The sequence below is a fragment of the Parasteatoda tepidariorum genome, chromosome 5, assembly GCF_982258835.1.
Source record: "Parasteatoda tepidariorum strain Cologne lab strain chromosome 5, Ptep-v5.0, whole genome shotgun sequence".
Classification (NCBI taxonomy): domain Eukaryota; kingdom Metazoa; phylum Arthropoda; class Arachnida; order Araneae; family Theridiidae; genus Parasteatoda; species Parasteatoda tepidariorum.
The window spans coordinates 65,776,066-65,797,647 of NC_141759.1; the positions used below are offsets into that span (position 1 = coordinate 65,776,066).

General features: G+C 27.8%; 1 protein-coding gene across 9 annotated transcripts in view; it reads right to left on the reverse strand.

Annotated features, from left to right (window-relative positions):
* Nucleotides 1–9,313: 9,313 nt before the first annotated feature.
* Nucleotides 9,314–21,582, reverse strand: part of LOC107447491 (protein hu-li tai shao) — a 68,739-nt gene continuing 56,470 nt past the window's right edge. For 5 of the 9 annotated variants that reach the window (XM_087164121.1, XM_087164118.1, XM_087164122.1 and 2 more), the window contains 5 exons: nucleotides 17,235–17,294; nucleotides 16,923–16,988; nucleotides 13,893–13,972; nucleotides 12,718–12,879; nucleotides 9,314–9,636 (listed from right to left, as the gene is read on the reverse strand). In XM_087164121.1, the coding sequence (XP_087020247.1) occupies nucleotides 12,721–12,879; nucleotides 13,893–13,972; nucleotides 16,923–16,988; nucleotides 17,235–17,294 (365 nt within the window). In that variant the 3' untranslated portion in view covers nucleotides 9,314–9,636; nucleotides 12,718–12,720. Of the gene's footprint in view, nucleotides 9,637–12,527; nucleotides 12,545–12,717; nucleotides 12,880–13,892; nucleotides 13,973–16,922; nucleotides 16,989–17,234; nucleotides 17,295–21,582 lie in introns of those variants that run through there. The other 4 variants (XM_087164125.1, XM_087164124.1, XM_087164126.1 and 1 more) reach the window with 2 other exon arrangements.

The window sequence follows — 21,582 nt, forward strand, 5'->3', positions numbered from 1 at the left end:
AGTTCTGGCACTCCTGGCCAATGGGACAATACATCCCAAGTGCCGGCCATTAAAAAAATAAAAATTTAAAAACCATCGTTAAACAGCCGACACAATATTGGATTCACGATTGGCAACGTTCAACGCCGTAGCCTTATAATTTTTAACCCAATCCAGAGGACAATGGAACTCCAGGATCAAGTAGTAGGAGAAATTTTGCCTTTGTGGAGTACTTTTTAGAGGAACTAACCCGCATTTGTGTTACATGGAGAGAGAAACCACGAAAACCTCCCACGGTAAGTCTGATGGCAAAAGGGACTTAAACCCATGATCCATCTACCACCGAAGCATCAGCACTGTGTTCGGCGAGAGCCGGGTGCGGAATTCGTATAGACCAACCATCACTGGGATTCAAACCCGGTGCATCTCATTGAGAGGTGAACGCTCTATCCCTGAGCCACCTCGGCTCTACATCACTTACTTGTTGTTGTCTTATGCCACTTGTCAATACTAACAAGCCTATTTTAACACGGAGGAGTGCGCTTGTTTTCCGGTGGCCAAGAATCAGACTTCGACCATACACATACGTCATATACCGTTTTATTAGGACACATTCACATACCATCCATCTGCACATCGTACTTTTGACCTGAACCAGAGCATGATCAATCTCCGAGCCAGTACCCCCTGAGCTATTCATTTGATATGGTAACTTAGACTTCGTGATCCCGAGAAATTTAACATGCACCAATCACCATATATGGCAGTACTTTTACTTTCGTTACTTGTACCGCCGGTACAAGTAAAAAGTACGTACTTTTACTTGTACTTCGTTACTTTTTAAATTTAGTACTTTTACTTGTACTTTCGTTACTTTATTAGGGAAAAAGTACAAGTATTTGTAATTGAAATATCGAATGAAATCGTTACTTTTTTCTAAAACTCGGTAAGCTTTTTAAAAAAAAAATAATAAAATTTTTTTTAAAGAAATGCTTGTGTTTTTTTAGTTTATAAAATTAATGTGCAATATATATGCATTCACCGATAACTTCGTGTTTAAATACCTTCTGTTTCAACTTATACTGCACATTCAATTATTTTTGATTAGCTCAAAGATCACAAAGCTATCTGAAACCCCGTGTTTGCTTTGTTTATGTTTGTGTTTTTAAAACGCGTTTTTAAAGAGTAAAACAATTTTAAATCAATGGTAATTTAAATAAATAAAAATAAACTAAAAATTAAAATCAATAGATAAAATTTCTTTTTCGTGCAAATCCATAAAAAGTTTGACATTGAAATTCTATTTGATTTTTAAATTATATTATACGATTATATCATAAAATTATATTATAATATTCTTCCGAATTTAAAAATAAATTGATGTCCATAACTTTCAAAATTAAAAATAATTAAATAAATAACAACAATTTTGCAAAAACGTTAAAGAACATAAGAATATTATTCAATAAAATTTTAGGTTACTTTGAATTTTCGATTTCCTAGAAATGTACTTTTAAATCGTTACTTTTTTTGTTTAGTACTTGTACTTTTACTTTTTACTCGTTACTTTTTAAAATAATAACTTTTTACTTTTCACTCGTTACTTTTTTTAAAAATACTTGTACTTTTACTCGTTACTTTTTTAAAGTAACGCTGCCATATATGCCAATCACCATTTCGTACGCATTTTTTCCCATTCTTGAGTTAATTCTTTAAACGTGATAGTTGGGAAACTATTTTTTAACTGTTAACGCTTGTGTTCTGATCGTACGTTCTATGACAAATATTGTTCGTGTAGATGCATTCTATCACCCAGTAAAGTTTTGCTGTCTCTCTTATCTGACTTGCAGTGTAAATGATTCTTATTTCAAATTGTATTGTAAAATTATCTTTACTGACTCTGATGTGTACCATATCTTACTGTTACTAATTTCAGGGATATTTTACTGAATACCAAACATGATAGCAGCAACTTTATACAAAGAAGTGCAAAGAACTATCTTATTCTTTGGTTCAGTGAAATGCCAAAAACCGAGATATGGTGCCATACATCATCACATTGCCGACCAGGGGGCCGAGTGGTTAGCGTGTCTGATTGCGGAGCCATTGGCCGCGGGTTCGAATCCTGCTCGGGGCATGGATGCCCTTTCTTCTTTGTGTGAATGTAACACGCCCTATAAACGGGTTTGTGGTTGTGTGACGTGGCGTCGTCACAGGTGCCCACTGGGTAACGAGAAGAGAGTAGCAGTTCTGGCATTTCTGTGGCCAATGGGACAACCCACAAGTGCCCGTCATTTAAAAATTAAATAAATAAATAACATCATCACATTACAAGATTCTAGTCAACCACATAAAAGAAAAGAAAAATTTCATCAAATTTGGTCTGGAATACTTCAAGTTTTTCGTAACAAAAAATTGTTTGTTCTTGTGTCTAATTTACTTATTCTGTGATCGTTTTTTGTTCTGTGTTTAGTAGTTTTTAACATAATAATATTAAATTGCAAGTTAAAACATTCAGTGACATTCCACAAGCTAGCTTTTTTCTGATCATTGCAAAGAGCTTCTAAACATTTTATGAAGTTAAGAATAAGAGAGTTTATATTTAAAATAATGGAATTTAACAACTGGACAAAAGTATAGAAGAAAAAAAAGGTTTGTATGAGGCATTCAGAAATTGAAGTTATCAAAAAATTTATGTGATTAAAAAAAATAGACTTTTTATTAGATTTTTAAAAACATTCTAAACTACCTAATCAGAAATTTTGGAATTATTAATATCACTACAATAAACTGTTTAAGTGTTACATCTTGCTAGAAAATGAACTAAAGTATCCCGACCTCAAAGGAAGATAGCATATTTGAGAAACGGCTATTATTCTTCATTATGACCAGACATACTCCATTGGTTGCACTAGCAGTCAAGTTTAGGGGGAAAGAATTTTCCAGTTGCGGTGCCTTTATATACTAGATTATGTGGCCAGGCATACTACTATCATAGCTATGATTTCCTAAAGCCCAATTTAGTCTCTTTTTTAGCACTAAGAAACCCAGAAATCTCTACTTTATGTAAGAACTAAATATCTAAATATAAATTATTTTGATTAACATAACTAAAATGGGCGATATTAAAAACATGATATTTATGACATTAATAATTTATAAAAACTAATTTAGTAACTTGGCATGCAAGAATATCAAAGACAAAAAAAAACGACATTTATAAATAAATTTGTTTATTCATAGTTTTCTGGCTATTTTCAACTGAACAGCATGAGTAGCAAATAATTATGAAACTACCAGAAAAATCATGTTGCTAGCAACAACATTACATAACAACACTCACAGAGTAAAACAATATAATTCTGAACCATATGTTAAAAATAAACAATTTATAAAACAAAGATGAAAAATACAAATACTTTGTCTATGTTACATTAGTCAACAAACGTCATGATGCCGCTTTTTATGATGGTTAAAAATTTAACAACATTAAAAATAAAAAAGAACAAACAGTCCATAAATACAGATATATAAGCGAGTTAGACGATAAGCAAGATGCAAAAGCTACTTATTTCAAGAATTGTTTAAGTTTAGAAATTAATTACAAGTTAGGAACTGAAATACATAATTGCAGTGGACATTCAAAACTGTTCATAGAAGGTCAATTAAAAAAAGAAAGACAATTTTATGCAGGAATAAATAAAAACTGGATGTCTGACATAGATAAGCACATACTTGAAGTGACATGTAAGCAAGAATTCGAATTCAGGGCAACGAAAAAGAATAGTGAAGTTATAATTATTTGGCCTATAATATTCAGCCTCAACATACTGTAAATTTTGCCTTCAACAATTATTAACAACTTTTTTATTTTATTAATTAATAATTATAATGTATTGTGCTATTTCAACAATAATGGTGGCTAAAAGTGTTTTTCTGAAAAGTGTTTTTATCTCAAAGAAACTGGACAAAATGGAAGAAACTAAAAAGTTATTACAAATGCTTAGAGATATTATAAGAAAAGTTAAAATTTAAACAAATTGAATTTAATTTAGTATCAGATATTTACATTTTTCGCATCTACTTTAAACAAAATAAACTATTTTTATATAGAATTTTAAAAATCTATAAATCATATTATTTGATAGTCAGTTTGAGTTAAGTCAAGTATCAGTTTTGTTTAAGAGTTCAATTAAAAAATTAGTATGCTATTTGTGATTGTGAATTCAATGTACATTTTTTAGTTTATGTATATGTTTAGTATGAAGTTTGTTAATTTAGTAGTATCAATAAAATATATTATGTAATTTTATCAATTTTTTACATAATTATAAAATTAAATTTTACTACTTATTTTCATAAAATATTGTATAATTAGTTCCTTAAGAAATAATTCTTTTTTTTTCTTTCTGATTTTTGCTTTTCTAGTTTTCACTTATTTAAAAATGATATATTAAATAGTTTAATTAATGTGATTATTTAAACTAAATTGCAATTATTAATGGTATTACACACGTACAATAACCAATCAAAAGACCAATTATTGTGTGTTGTATCATATTGTATTGTAATGTGTTGGTATGTTTCGTGCTAAACAAATTGTTTAAATATTTGATATTTCTTTGTTAAAGGGAGCTTCTATTTTCTCCACCAGGTTTCACTGACTTTTTTCGTTGTCTTCTCCCACTGCGGAAAAAACTTGTTATCCCTGATTAAAAATATATATTTAAGAATATTAAAATCGAGGAAGTATGATCTGATAACAGTGTACAAATATTTTTACTCTCTAACACTAATATTCATAATTACATGTCACACCAAGTAATCATGCGATAAAAACTAACAAACAAAATCTTCATTTATAACTGCAAAAGCACAAAATTATCTTTGCTTTTTCATTCTTCTTCATATAATTAGTACTAATCCTTTAAGAAGAGCCTGTAATCAAAGAGTAAATCCAAGTTGCATAAAAACAAGTAGTAAAGTTTACAGCTGAATGTCAAAAAAGGAAATGAACTGCCATATTTGAGAAAGCTGGCACCAAAAATAAATGTAAGAAAGTAGTACTCTTCGTAAAGGAAAAGTACTTTCACTAATTTCCCACTTGCAACTTGAAAAAATAATAGATATCTATATACATTGTCATACCAAGATAACTGCTCTTAATTATGATTCAAACATCAATACAAAAAAAAGTATATTTTTTTAAAATTCTATAGACAAAAATCGTGATAAATTTTAACGAAAACAAACTAAACTATATTTCAAAAAACTAAACAATTTCCCGATTGATAAAACAGAAATTTTTGACATTTCATAAATTTAGAGCTTTTCCTTAATACTAAAATAAAAAATAATTTGAGTAGCTTTAGCTGCCAAACTGAAAATTTCAAAACGAAATAAATGTTTATACATTTTATATCTTTTCTTTTCTATTCTATTCAAATTATTACCTTCACCCCTGAAAAATAACATTCTGTAAACTTATCTCAAACTAAACTCTATCTCGAAGGAAATAAACTAGTGTAAGATACATATAACTATTTATTACAACTTCTTGGATCAGGAAAAAATGCATTTTAAAAATTTTAATAAATATTTAAATAATTCAGTAAAATCTCCAAATGTTACAGAAGAAATTGACTATTTTTAACATAGAAATTTGAATATAACGTCCATTAAATTATTCATTTATAATGATTTTATAAATGCATTCATTAAAATTAATAAAATATTCATTCAAAAAATTATCCCCTTTTGCTCATTAAAATCCATGAATATATTTGTAATAATGAACAATGATAGTTATATAATTCAACACTAAAATTAATTTTTATTAAAAAAAAAACCTTTAACATCATAAATGGTAAAATGTTTAGCAAAATCTATACAGGTTTCGGTGGCCCAATGGTACACCTTCTATAGCAGATACACCTTCATCCTAGCCATTGTGGTACTGATACCAATAAAGGTTTTAATAGAAGTTTTACCATTTGAGATTTTAAATGTTTTTATTAAATAATTACAAAGAATTAATCTTGTAATTTTATTAACATTAATATCTTATGTTTTATTTATAAAATAAATTCAGTTTATACCTTAACCTATCTATCAACAAATGCATCATTAAAAAATTATCAGATTTGCAAGTGTTTCATAAAATGAAAAAGTATAAAAAGAAAAATGTGTAAACTAAATAAACTTCATGCTAGCTACTTTAAAAACTCTCGCCAAGGAGAGTTTTGACCTAGCAGAACTCAAAATAACTTGTTACACATATAATGAAAGAAACAGCTTTTACATATAAAGCTGAAACAAAAACAAACACAATGAAAAATAATCTTTTGAAGGCTTTGATTTCAGCATAGATTAAAAAGCTATAAGCAGTTAAAACTAATTCTGGAAGTACTGCATTACTTACTCAATACCAGAATTATTCATTTTTGTACTTTTATGTTGTACTTTATAACAAATTTTTAAATTTATGATCTAACTGAAAGAAGGATTGAAGACCAAACTATGTATTTAAAAAAATTTAATTAACAATTTAATAATTATTTACTATACATCTGTATATATATATATTGGTCTAGAATATAAATACGTATGTGATAAGTGTATCTCAAGCTTTCTAATAGAGTGAATGTATTCATAACTAAAAAATATGATTTAACTAAAATAAAATGTTAATTTTTTTAAATAGCTGTTTAAATTTTAAGCATTTTTTTTTCATGAGTACAAATGTGATGTTAATTATGCATGGCTAAAAATGTGATATAAATAATGTTATTTTTCCTTTATACTACACATTATTTTGTTATCAAATATCAAAAGCAGAATATAGTTAAATTTTGAATATTAAAATTATGAATTATTTTTACTGTATTTATATTCAACTTTTACAAAAAATGCACAAAGCGAGTTACAAATTTACAGACATTTACAAATAAAAAGAAACTGTTTAAAAAAAATCTTAAAATCGCTAAAAATTAGTTTCTTAACATTTATGATTTCCAGCACCTAACATAAGTTCAGAAAATTAATAATACCTTTGATTCTTTACTTTAAGCACCTGAGAAAAACTTATTGTAGAGCAGATAAAAACTTATATTAAATTTCAATCTTGACATGAATAAATTTTTTTCCACAATTAAAAAAATCAAGTTTGGATAAAAAATTTGTTCAAGAAAAAGTGATTTATTCAATGATTATTCATTATTTACATTAATTTATCAATAGACAACAAAAAATATTCTTATCAATATGCTCAGATTTATTATATCACTGCATATCATGCAAAATTTTAAAAGCATTTTGGCATATTAATAAAGATAAATCAACAAAACTTTCAAAAAAAAGCACTAATTTCAAATAAAATTAATTGGCATGTAAAAATGAATAATCAATGATATGTCATTTAAAAACCGATATGCCTATTTAAAAAATATGAAATTACAAGCAATAAATGTTTGCTAAGTTCACACTTAAGAAAATTTTACTAATTTTACAAATGTTGAGAGTGCACAGCACAAAATCTACAGAAAGGTTTTTAAAATTTAAAGTTACTTTTGCTTTATAAATCAAATTTGACTTTAAAAGTCATGTATTTTCTTTATAAATCAAATTGACTTCAAAATGCACAAGTATTTATGCTTTCAATATTATTCTAAAAATACAAATACTAGTGCATTTTAAAGTCATGTGTTTCACTTTATAAATAAAATTGACTTCAAAATGCAATAGTTTCAATATTATTCCAAAAATATATTAATGAAATACTTCAAATTATGTACTTATATTTAAAAAATATTGAAAGGAAAATTATTTTACCAGCTAGATTCAAACAAAGCTTTATGTGACCAAGTCAGGTCCTAGTATTCAGAAAAAGGACCTAGTATCCAGACATTTTAAGGCTCAGATTTTTCTGACATTTGCATTTTTGAGGATTTTTCGGAATTTTTTTTTCTCTTTAAGGCATTTTTTAAGGTTTCTAGAGAAATTTTTCAAATTTTGGGGTATTTTTTACTTTTTAGTGTATTTTTCAATTATTGAGGGTATTTTTTTTTTTTTACTATTTTTAGGCATCAATATATACTTTTGTATTGTTACTTTAACATCTAACATTTATTTCAAATTTTAATGAGCACATAGCATGTATTGCTTTGTTTCATATATTTTGACATAAATAAAATTTTAAATAGGAAAACAGTTTTAATTTAACATTTTTAACTCTTTTTTTTTTTTTTTTTTTTTGTATTTTTTAGGATATTTTTTGCTTTTAATAGGCATATTTAAGTTCATTAAAGTGCTGTAGTGATTACGTTAAGCAGCTCTTAATGTTTGAAATATTTTGAAAAATATTGCTGCTAAAATAATGGAAACAATTTTTAAAAAATTATTACCTTAATGCAGTGTTGCACAATGCCTAATATAATGGCAGTGTTGGTCATGGAAAAGTACAAGTGAAAGTATCAAAATGAATGCATGCAAAATTTGAGCTTCTCATAAATTTTAAAAGTTTGGCAGTTTCAATTTTTAAAAAGCCTAACTAAAATTCGTCATCATTTTTGATTACGATAAATAACTATCCAATAGATGACTGCTTAATTGTAATTAATAGCAATGATTTAACTTTATTCATAATGATACATTTTAATGTAATTTAAATGTTTTTAAAAGCAGTGCCGGTAAAAATAATTTTTTATGTCAATTGGCAATATGTGGTTTTCTAAATAGCACTGACTAGATTTAAAAAACAAGCGATAAAATAAAATTTCAAAAAAATTTTATAATCTCTCATTTTTACTAATTGAAGTCTCATAAAAGGATGAGGTCAAAAAATTATAATGAATAAACAATCGTTTATCTTTAAAATGATTATAATACTCAGATATTTTAGCCTTTCCACAAATATAGTCCTTATAATCTCAATAAAATGTTATGACATAAATTTATATATATATATATATATATATATATATATATATATATATATATATATACTCTAAAAAGATAGTTTAAATTTTTAAAGCACCCAGATTACTGTAAATGACAATCAGTAACAAAAAAAAAAAATACATGAAGAGTGTAAAGGAATGAAATTACATAATTCTACAGCTTTTCACTTTACAAAATTAAAAAGAAATTATTATTTAACTGATGTAATTAGTTCAATTTAAAACTTTATAAAATAGTTTAATTTTACAATAAAACTAGAGTTATTGATTTCAGTTATTAACAATAAAATTTCCTTAATTTAAAATTATTAAGACCTCATCACTTGAAAAAAAATTGATTAAAACACACACACAAATTAAAAAGTAGACAGCAATTATTTGAAGTAATGACCAGCATCATAAGAAATTGAAGCCACCAAAGGTAATAGAATGGCATAACTCAAGAGAGAAAAATGTCAAATGCAAGAACTGCAATAATTTAAAAATGAAAAAAAATGTTCTGCAAAATGGTGGATTATGAGAAAGTTTATGCTAAAATGATGCTGCAACAAAGATAAAAATTAGCAACTGCAAACACAGATGTGAAACTTGTAGCTATCAAAAGCACTAGAGAAGCTTTACATGCAAACTGATGGAAATGATTCACAATCGATGAAGTAGTAATAATCATCTTTCTCACTGATGCCATCAAAAAATATATCTAGAAGAAGAAAAAAAAAGATTATTTCAAGCAGTTTGACATGAAGTTGAACTTGACACTAGTCCAGAGAACAACTTCAAAGTTTTAAATCAATGCCTACCAAGAGGTTAATTAGATAAAGACTATAACACACTTAGTGAATTATTATTCTTTAATAGCCAAGAAACAATTTTTGTTAAGTAAATAGGTTGAATGTTTGTTATTTCTGGCAAAAAAACTTATTCAGGTACTCGAAAAAAATTTGAAAATGCATAAATATTTTTTAATTTTATTAAAATAACTTTTCCTACAGTTACGTTGAAAAGAGATATTGATAAAATTGTATGAAATATATGATTATATATATATATATATATATATATATATATATATATATATATATATATATATATATATATATATATATATATATATATATATATATATATATATATATATATATGATTATATATATATACATGAACTGTAACATATGACTGGTACAATATGAGGATAGTTCAAAAAGTAGCTTATGATTCATTGTAAGTAAAAACACTTGAATAAATACAATATTTTATTTGGATCTGAAAAATCTCAAAAAAATATCTTTGTTATAGTCATCATATATAAAAAAAAATTTTAATCACTGCCTCTAATATACATTTTTAGAATCTTTGTTTAAAATTAATTTTAAAAAATAACATACAAAAACACCATTGAAATATGTATAATCGCTAATAAGAATGACTAGATAAAAAAATATTAAAACAAATTTGTTCAACTACTGAAACTTGGAGGTACTTCTAATAATTGCAAATGAATTTTTATTTCAATCCAAACAATCAACAAGTTTTGATGCTTTCAGTTCTACCTTCTATAGAAGCGATTAGCTAAGTTTTGATGTATTTTTATTTCTTCACTTAAATAATAAATTGTGATCAGTAAAGTATGTGCTTTTTTTAATTCCTTTATGACAAGAATTCTAAAACTCTGTTAACACATTTAACGGCAGAAGCTGCTGTAAGAGACGTTTCTAATAATGGCCTTTCAGTTTAACTCTATTCAATTTTTTTCCTATAAAACACACTGAAGTGGTAATTGGTTTGTTACTGCATCTTTTAAATAGTTTGACAAAATTAACAGCAAAATTTGGTAACATTTGATTCAATAACTTTTATATCATAAGGCTCAAAAGACAACACTTTATTTTAAAAGTTGCTTTATATTTATATAAAAAAAATATAACAAAATTATGCTGTATTGAAAAAAATTCAAAAGTAACAAGCGATTTCTAGCTAAAAATGATTTATTATGTAATACTGTCATGAAATGCCAATCGTTAAGCTATTAGACTACAGGCTCACCAATGCTTCTCAACTTGAATAAAGCAAGAAGATAGTGCAGGGCCCAAATATAAAGCAGTCATTTCATATCACCAATCATATAAAGAGAACATGTAGGAGAGTCTACAACATTTAATTTTATTTCATTTTATTACCTTCGCTGAACAGCCGATCCAATTTTTGAATTTACGATTACTAATGTTCAACTCCGTAGCCTTGTAATTTTGAACCCAATCCAGAAGACACAGGAATTCCTGGATCGAATATTGGGAGAAATTTGCCTGCATGGAGGACTTTTTGATATAACTAACCCGCATTTGCATTACATGGAGCGGAAGACCACGAGAACCTCCCATGGTTAGCCTGGCGGCAAAGGGGACTTTAACTCATGATCTGCCTACCACTGAGGATATTTTACGTCAGCACTGTGATTGGGCAAGTCGAATGCGGAATTCGTATCGACCAGCTACTGCCGGGATCGAACCCCGGTTCACCTCATTGGAAGGCAAATGCTCAATCCCCTGGACCATCACGGCTCTAGACCATCATGCCCTGTCAGAAGCCTGAAAGTTAAAATTGAATCTAAACCAGGTGAGTCAGGAACAAGCTGTAGTATAGAGAAGAGTGCATTCCAAGGTTTTTCCCTCAAATGATGCAGAATCATTTCAATCAGGAAGAGCTTGGAAATCCTAACAATATTCAATTTAGCTGAATGGAATCGCATAACACGAAATCAAAGATCCTTTCTTGGCAAGGTAGTCAGTCTTCTCATTCTCCAAAATGCTACAGAGGAAAGGAAATCCATTGAAATGAAAAACACTTTATTATAGAAATTCTTGAACAAAGTCTCGCATCTCAGGACTAGGCAATATTATTCATACAGAGCTTATAGATTAAAAATAGAGTCGGAAAGGATAAGTGTTCTTTCAAAAGAACAACGTTGAATGTAAAGTTATTCGATTGTTATAAGAATCGACTGCATATCGCCATCAAAATGAGTTGAAATTTTCCAATAAAGGGAAGAAAATAAAATTGTTAACAAAAGATTCCAGCTCCAGTACCTTACAAAAAGTCAGAAAGCATGCCATCTCTCTAGACATGTAACCAGAGAACAAAACTGTTAACTGATAATTAAATGCTTACAGTAGATTTGTTAATATTATACTCGTTTTAACAATTTGATTGCTGTGTCCTAAACTTCCAAGTATTGAATCCTTTTACAAAATTTTACTTAGCATGATATTTTCTTATAGAATCACAAAACAAAAACTAGTTTATGATTGAAGGAAGCCACCAGCTTAAAAGTTGGAAGAGGTCTTAACTGATACTCAGGGGTTAAGAAATTTAAAAATGTATTTTAAGTGTATTTTATGATATGGGTTATTGACTGCCTTGATATTTTTAAATATGAAAGAAACAATTCAATGCATAAAACACTTAAGATCTTCATAGACAAAGCAAGAAAACTATATCTTTCAATAAAAAAGATACTTTAAAAAACAAGCTAGTTGCCTCATTTCATTCAATTATATTTCCCTTGTCAGAATGTTGAGATTAAGAAGTTCTTTATTGTTGCATCGATATCTCTAAAGAAGGAATAGTTTTAAGAAGTTTTAAAAATAATTCCCTAGTTCAAATTTTTAAAAAGAAGTTTGAAAGTTAATTCCCTTGTTAAAATATTCAAAGGAGTATGAAAATATTAAAAATAAAAAATATTATGTCACTAAAAAAACATTCAAAGATAAGCAAGTTTTTCTACCTTTTACATATCTGTTGCACCCTTTTCTTTCTTTTCCTTGTCTTTCTTGTGTTTTTTCTTGGATTTCAAAAATGATGGAGTTTTTAATCCTCCTTTTTTCTTCTTTTCCTTTTCTTTTTCTTTCTTGGATGAACTTTCACTAAGATCTTTTGTTGGAGAACCCTAAAAAAATAAATAGATGCTTCAACAAAAAGTTTTTTGAAAACAAACAAAAAAAATTACACAATAACAAAAAAGAGTAATAAGAAATATCAAAACTTATTTTAAATAAATTAATATATTTCATCAAGAAGAAAACTAAAGTAATGAGAATAAATCAAAAGAAAAATGACAAAATTAAAATCGAAAATCACGAAATAGATGACATAGAGTCATTTAGCTATTTAGGTTCTATTGTAGATAAAAAAGGTGGAAGTAGCGAAGATATTAGACAGAGAATAATCAAAGCAAGAACATGTTTTAAGGGATTACATAAATTTTGGAGAGAGTCAAATATTGAAATAAAGACAAAAATAGTTGTTTACAAAGCTATTGTTAGAGCAGTACTATTATATGGAGCAGAAACCTGGAAACAGACTAAGATCGAAATACAAAAATTAGAAACCTTTCAAAACAAATGTTTAAGATTTATTTTTAAAATTTTCTGGCCTTACAAAGTATCAAATCAAAATCTATTAAAGAAAGCTAAAATAAAAACAATCGAAGATGAAATTAAAAAACGAAGATGGAGCTGGCTCGGACATATCCTTAGAATGCCCAAAGAAAAAATTTCATCTGTTGCGCTTACATGGGCCCCTGATGGTAAGAGAACAAGAGGAAGACCCAGACTTACCATCCAGCGCATGTTTTTGGGCGAATTAAAAGAATGTGGAATATCTGGCTGGGAGGAAGCAAGATCTATTGCTAAAGACAGGAGGCGTTGGAGGGATATGCTGGAGGCCTTAAGTGCCCAAGGCACGTAGAGGATAAGGGATAAGGGGAATATATTTCATAGCGTGAAGAATTGGAAAACTCACTAACTTATTGACTTCATCAAATTTATATAACATTAACCTGTGGCAAATCTTTTTAAACAAACCACAATTAGTAAGCTATAAATATTTAATTTACTAGTCTTAACTTTAAAAAGGATTATTTACAAAGTGAAATAGTATATTTTTAACAAAAAAGCTTACTTCTTTACTACTCTGTGATGCTATGGACACATCTCCACTTTCTAATGACCTCATTTTCTGCCCATTTACAGCTTGTGCAGCTACAAAAAATATATGTAAGACTTAATAATTATATTGTACTTAGGAGTCTCTAAATTAGATGGAAATATCTTAAAAATCATGCAATAAGAATCGGCATTTTCTTAAAATTAAGCAGATAAGTTGCAGATGGTCTAAAAAAACACACAAGATAAGAAAAATAAATTTAATTTGAAAAAAATCCACTGTTCATTTATTTTCTTGTCCTAATTACAATTTTTCAAATAGCATTACATTAAAATTTTAAAGTTATCTAGGATAGACAGAGTTAAGTTTTTAAAAGAATTCTTAGAATGAAAAAAAGTAAAGTTCCATGGGGGAAAAAACCATAAGGAAAAGTTTATCTGATAGAGATATTTAACAAAAAAATAAAAAGCGTGCAGATGTTTGGCAATTATGCAGACAATTGTAAATTATTCAGTGTCTCACATCTTTGTACAATTCATAATAAACTGAAAACTTTAATTTCTCAAAAAGTGAGATATTGGATCCAGATATATGATTTAAAGTATTTATAATTAATATTATAATTAATATTATGCATAATTAAGATACCCGATACAATATATTCGATGTATGAGTAATAAATGAACACATGTGTATATTAGGGCAGCCCTTATTTCTAAACTTTTTAAGTTTAGCTCCCCCCCCCCCCTCCTATTCTTATTTCAATCAGCAAAAGAAAAAACAAATTGTACGAAATTCTAGGTCAATCAGACAATTTTAAGGGGCCACTCATCGATGATAAAATAATGCAAATTCGCCCAAAAGGTTATTTTTCAGGAAGATGACTTCCTTCAAGAACGTTATGTGAGTGTGAATTAAAAAAATTAGACAATCATGAATTGTATTACCTATAGTAACGAATATACTACTCTTAGGAATAAGCTAACACTATACTGTCATTATATACACATAGGAGCCTTAATTACTTAAACTAAATACCTATTATACAGTGTGTGTAATTTTTTAAATTTATTTTTATCAGTTTAAAATATATACTGCCCTGTTATAGCTTAACTTTATAGCCTCAAAATAAAAGCACTCTTTGCAACACATAAACACATAGAAGTAATGGGCCATGGTACCCCAGTGGCTACAGAATCAGACGCCAGTCTGGAGGGGGCGAGAGCTCGATCCTCGCCTCCCCTAAGACCCACAGAGAACATGCGATATAGATGCTCATAAAATATCTGTGAAACCATAAATCCTGTGGTCAGTGGCTGAACAGTACAATGGACACAGGGGTGTAGAGAACATATCCTTACCCTTCACGTTTATGTCTAAATTGAGGATGTGGCCTCATGAATGGGTGGTGATGCCATCTATACATGAGATTCTGGTCCAAAATGTACTTTCACCCTAATGTTGCTCTCTTGTTAAACAAAAGGCATGCCTTTCCAACTTAATTTGCAAGAAGCCAGTGGCTGGTGAACTTGGCTAATTCAAGTGTCATTCGATACAAAATAAACATAAAATTTGATCATTGTTGAAGAATAACAAATAAACTTCTAATAGTTAGATTTTAAGGAAATCTGATAGTTGAAATTTCCGTTGTTTCATTTATCTTTTATGTACTTCTGTAGGGAGGAAGTGTGTTACGTTGTAGGCGCAAATAAAATATATATCATAGAGCAAAGAGGATCATGAGACTACATTCCATGACATTTTTTTTCATCAGCATTTTTTTTCTTTCTGACAAACAGTTTGGCACTTCTTCATTGGCTAGATCAGGGGTTTCCAACTGGCGGTCCGGGGGGCCGCATCCGGCCCGCGAAGCCTTTTTTTGTGGCCCTCGAACAAAATTATATTAGTTGTCATTTTTTTGGCGCTTAATTTTCGTAAAACTATATGGTAAAAACTCAACTTTTCTCGTTAATAAAAACCTAATTTCATCGTTTCTGTGAAATTTAACATACCAAAGGTGCAAAAAAATTTATTTCTCAGGTTTTGCATCAAAGAAAATATTTATTCAAATACAAAAATAATCGTGTATGTTGCTCTTTTTTATTTTATTTTTTTGTATTTTGTGAATATAATTTAGCATGTTCATATCAGAAATTTTCTCGAATAAATTTTCCGATTTAACTTTTTGAAACCACTCATTTTGGACGAAAATATTTACACACACATTTTTAAATTTTTAATTTAAAATTTAAATATCTATTCTCTGGTAGTTGCAGCAGACAAACCTCAATTTTTTCATTGACTATTTTGTGTGCTACTATGTAAATTTTATTACCAACCTTTCTAAAGTTTTATATCTTAACAATTAGATATCTGTTGCACATTAATTGTTTAATGCATAGGTGCACATTAAAGTTATTATAGCCCGAAATTTTATTATTTATTTAATATTTTTAAAAATATTATTAATAACAATTAACTATTTTTTAAAAAATCTACTTCCTATTTTAATTTGCAATTCAATCAATACTTTTGTTTTGTACAACTTGGTAAAAATTTGCCATTAATATTTAATGTTCTTTCAAACATAAAAGAGTCCTACATAAAATTAAGATAAAGTTGCGGCCCACCATTTGATTTGTGTTTTTAATTGTGGTCCCTGGCCTCATGTAAGTTGGAAACCCCTGGGCTAGATAGATTTATATTTACTGAGCCTCATAAATTAACAATGAAGAGAAGGTCTAAAACTTCTTAGCTTAAAATTATTTAACCAAAAAATTAGGTTCATTCTTAACATCTTAATTAAAAAATATTCATATTTTTATGCAGAAATACTTTTTAAAAACAAAAATACACACAATATTTTAAAAAATTTGCAGCAGAAGAGATAAAAACAAAATAAGTACAAAAAAAGATAAGCATAAATTATACCAAACAAAAGTAGTTTACTCGAATATTCATTCAGCCATAAACTTAAAATAGATCTGTACAAATATTAGCAAAATATTTTAAAACCATGCATTAATTTATGTGCATCATACTCACATTTTGTTTTAGGTTTTCGTTCTGAGAATGTGCGCCGGAAGAAATTTTGCTTCTTTTCAATAGGTTCTAAAAACACATGCAATATAATATAAAACATGCTCAATGTCATGCAAGAGAATAAATGATAAAGACAAACTGGAATACTTTAACATTTTCAAAAGTTTCATTTAATTTCTTAAATGTTATCAGTACTCACTGGTGTTCAATAAAAATAAAACCATGCATAAAAATATAGCAGACAAATGTATTTTGAATTGAAACAACATGAAACATGCAAATAAAAATTCTAAATTGAAAATATTTAAAGCTTACCTTGCTCTGCAAGTTGGGACGATAAAGCTTTCTGAACAGCAATATTATCTCGATCTTTGCCTGCAAGAATAATTATATATCATTGATTAATCTACTACTGATTACAACAAATTTTATGTTATTTCGTATTTAACACCTTCAGTCAGAAGGTGTTTCTTCCAAAACTTGATGTAGTTAAATTTCAATTTCTCAACATCGATGAAATTGTTTGGGATCAAAGACCATCGTTATACATGATCCAAAAATCCTGACTGTTTATAAAATATTCACACAAAAAATTTTAAAAAAACACTTTATCATTAGATTTTATTATAACCGAGCCACTTATTCAGCATTCACAAACAGTGAGAAAGACATTATCAGCACAAGAATATTGTGAATTTCAGGTCAAATAAAACATAGTAGGTATTGGATTTAAAAACTTCATTTCTTTCAAATTATTGAAGATAATAAAAATTTACATGCTTGAGAATGTTACTAACTCATCTGGAAATTCTTCCTTAAATTTTATATCACTTAAACACTTATGAAATTCTTGTACTGCTTTAAAATTATTGATATTCACTAAGCACAGAATTATTCATGTCTCCTGAACCAGGGTTGCCACAGTAAAAAATGAACAAAAATAGTTGCTTTTAGTAGCGTCAAGCATGAAAATAGTTGCCTAAAACTATGAAAATAGTTGCCTGAACAGGAACAAAAATTTATCAAAAATAGTAGCCAAATAACTAAAATTATAGCTTAATTGTCAAATACTATTATTAGGACTGGGTGATTTCAGAAATTTTAAATCGTGATACATCGTCAGTTAGATATCACGATATAGTGATGTATCGCAAATTAGCATATGTTCAAAAATTACCTATAGGAAATCTTTAAATCAATCAAAAATGAATAAAAAGGAATAAATCTAGTACAAAAGAAAATATTAATCCTAAACATATTTTACTATGACATCAATATCATAGCTTAATTTTTTCAATTAAATTAATAAAGAAGTCAAAGTAAAAGCAAATTCAAGCTTTATTTTATTTTTTTTAAATTAAAAATGATTTAAGATTTATTGGTTTAAAAATAATAATACTGTAACAAATTATTTTACATACATGCATTAAAAATTAAAAGAAGAAAGAAAAACAAACCAAAGAAATGTTCACTTTAGGAAAAAAAAAATTTGTTTGTTATTTGTTGAAAAAAAAACATGCTATTGAAACATCATTAGACCCTTTTTTATTTATTTATTTAAAATAATAAAAAGTAGTATTAACTAATGGTCAAATTCTGTACTTAATAAATGTAAAAATATTTTTACTTATTTATTATTATTTTCATTTTTGAAAATAAAATCGACTAAAGATTCATTTGTTTAAAAATGATACTGACTATCGAACAAATTAAAAAACAAACAAGTATTGAAAGAATTTTAATAAAAATTTTAATAAAATACTTTAAGTACTAATGTTAAATTATAAAAAACGTCAAAACATTACAAAACTTTTTATTTAATTAAAAAAAAAATATTTTTTTAACTCATAGCCAAATTTTTTTAAAACTTTGTTTTCATTTTCTCAAAAATAAAAGCAAATTAAATAAAGGTAAGCTTTGTTTTAATTTAACTACATTTAATAAATTTAAAAAAACTAACTTGTTATAACAAAGTTAAATACAAAATATCCCTATTAAATTGTATTGCTTAAAATAAAAAACAATAATTGAAAAAAATCAATGATTTGATTTATTGAGTTCAGAACGAAAATTTAAGATAACAGCGATTGTGCAGCAATAGCAAAGTAACAGTAGGTCTAAGACAAGAATCGTTAAACCCAGACAGAAAAAAATGGTATGAAATAATGCAGAACGAAACGATCGCTGCAAAAGTCTCACTGAAAATAATTTACAAGAAACCCGACAATTATTTCCGACGAAATAAAATGCACAACAATCGCAAAATTACTTAAGTTCCATTGAAAATAATCTTCAAAAAACGCAAAATTCCAAAGACAAAAATGGACATAAAGAAGCTATGCATTGCGTTCTATATTACAACGCTGAACCTCGCACGAAACCGGGAGTTCTGATTCAATTTGCTCTTCGCCATTCAACATCACAAAACTAACATCATCTTAATAGTAAAACGCTATCTACATCTCTGCAGCAAGCCGAAATCAAAATCGTCTTCGTTAGTGCGGTAACAGCGTTAGCCTAGTCAAGGATCCTTGCAAATTAAATCGTTAAAGCGCGATTGTAATCTAATTCCGGCAGCTTAAATCAGATTTCTGATGCATCGTCTAAAACGAAAGTCACTACATCGGCCACTATCGATATTTCGTGATACATCGATTTATCGTCCAGTCCTAACTATGCTCCAATTAAAACAAAGTTTTGTACAAATATAAAAGGTATACATATTAGAAAATAGGTACCTAAATAAAAGTCGAATTACAATAAAATATGAATGTTAATAGAAGGAAAAAACAATTGAAAATAACAAAACTGCCCCTCAGAGAGAACATATAACAAGTACTTTATTAAATCCAATGGAAATTTAAATTTTTGGCTCTTTGGACATAAATGATTGTATAAAAGTTTGCTTTCTTTTATTAACGTTCTGAAAAATAACGTTCATTTTTGCGAAAAAACTTCGCCAAGAGTAAAAAAAGTCTCCTATTCCTGAAAATAGTTGCTTTTTTAGTCTTTTCAGGCAAAAAAAAGTCGCCGTAGTCGCTTAAGGCCGAAAATAGTAGCAAATAGTTGCATTTTAGTAGCCTGTGGCAACCCTGAACGGATTATTTATTTTCTAAAAAATGTCGTTAAAAACTTGAAATTAGGGAAAAAATTAAATCATTCTAATTATTTTTCCAGTATGGCAGACATTTGAGAGTGGTTGATTGTTTTCTTCCATTTCATTCTGAAATGCTCAACTTTGATGCATCTTTTCTCAAACAAATTAATTATTTTCAAACACTACTTTTTTGTTCCTTTTATTATTATGCTGTACATATTTTAATCCAGTTTACTAAAAAAAAATTATTTTATATTTTACTTTTAAAATTAATCTTTAAAAAAATTAGGAAGTTTTTCAAAATTCAATTTCAAAAATCAAATTTTAAAAATTTAAGTCTGAAAAAGAAATTTTAAGTTACAACAAAAATAAAGCTAAATAATATTACTTAACCAAAGAACAACATTCCTTTTACCAGAAGACATAAGTTCCTTTTAACATAAAGCAGTTTTATTTTAACACTATTTCTATAACACAGAACGAAATTTCCACTCACTACTTCGATATTGGCAGCCAAATAATTAGGACTAGTGAGTAATGTCCTAGAAAATGTTGAGTTTCAAATCAAACAATTACATTCATATTTTTCCTAAAGTTTTGAGTTTTCAGCTGACAAATATTAAAAAGGGCAGCAATAGTTTCTGACTTTGAGATTAATTGAATATACAAAGAGCATCACAGACTAATCTATGTCAATAGATGTGTACATATCTCATGATGCTTTTGATGCCTTAGGTTTGCTTTACAAAGAAAAAGTTCTTGAATAAGGGATAAAAGAGATAAAGAAACTCACCATGTATTTAAACAAAATCCCTTTAATGAATAAATGAAGGTTATGTTGGCAGTGTGAGTAAAATTCAGCTTTATGTTTGCTTCACTAGCATTGACTCAGGTGCAGAAGAAGTTTAACAAATAAGAATGTATAGAGAGACTCCCAATGTACTCCACATTATAACATTTTTGTGCTATTTAAGTAATAAACGTCAAATACTTTTTCATTTTTACTTTTTTTATGGTTTTTGTCACCAAAACTTCATTTTTTTTTATTAGTGGTTACTGGTTTTTAATTAGTTTTTGTTGTGGTGGAAAAACAAACTACTTAAAACTTGTCTGGATTCCAGATTTTATTTCTATCAATCAAAAACTTTAAAAACTTCTTCCACCAGAGAGACTTAGTAAGTTAATCAGGGTTCCCACTCAATTTTTTTAAAAAAATTCAAAGACTTTTCAATGACTTTCAAGGACCTAAAATCAAATTTTTCAAGGACCTATTCAGCATTATTATTATATGCTAAAGTACATGTCAACCAGATTTTACAATTACATAGAAGCAGAAATTGTATATTTTTAAATCACAATGCTTAGTTGACAAGAAAAAAAAATTTTTATGGTGTTGTGATGTCTCTTCAAGATGACAACCCAGACAGAGAGAATTGGATTCTATTCTCATTATGTATAGGTGTCTCCTGAGGATGAGGTGTCCAGTAAGAAGGCCAATGATCTTCCTTAAACTGTTTCTATTAAGCTTTAAAAGCTCTTTTTGACGTACACTAGGACAGCCACGAT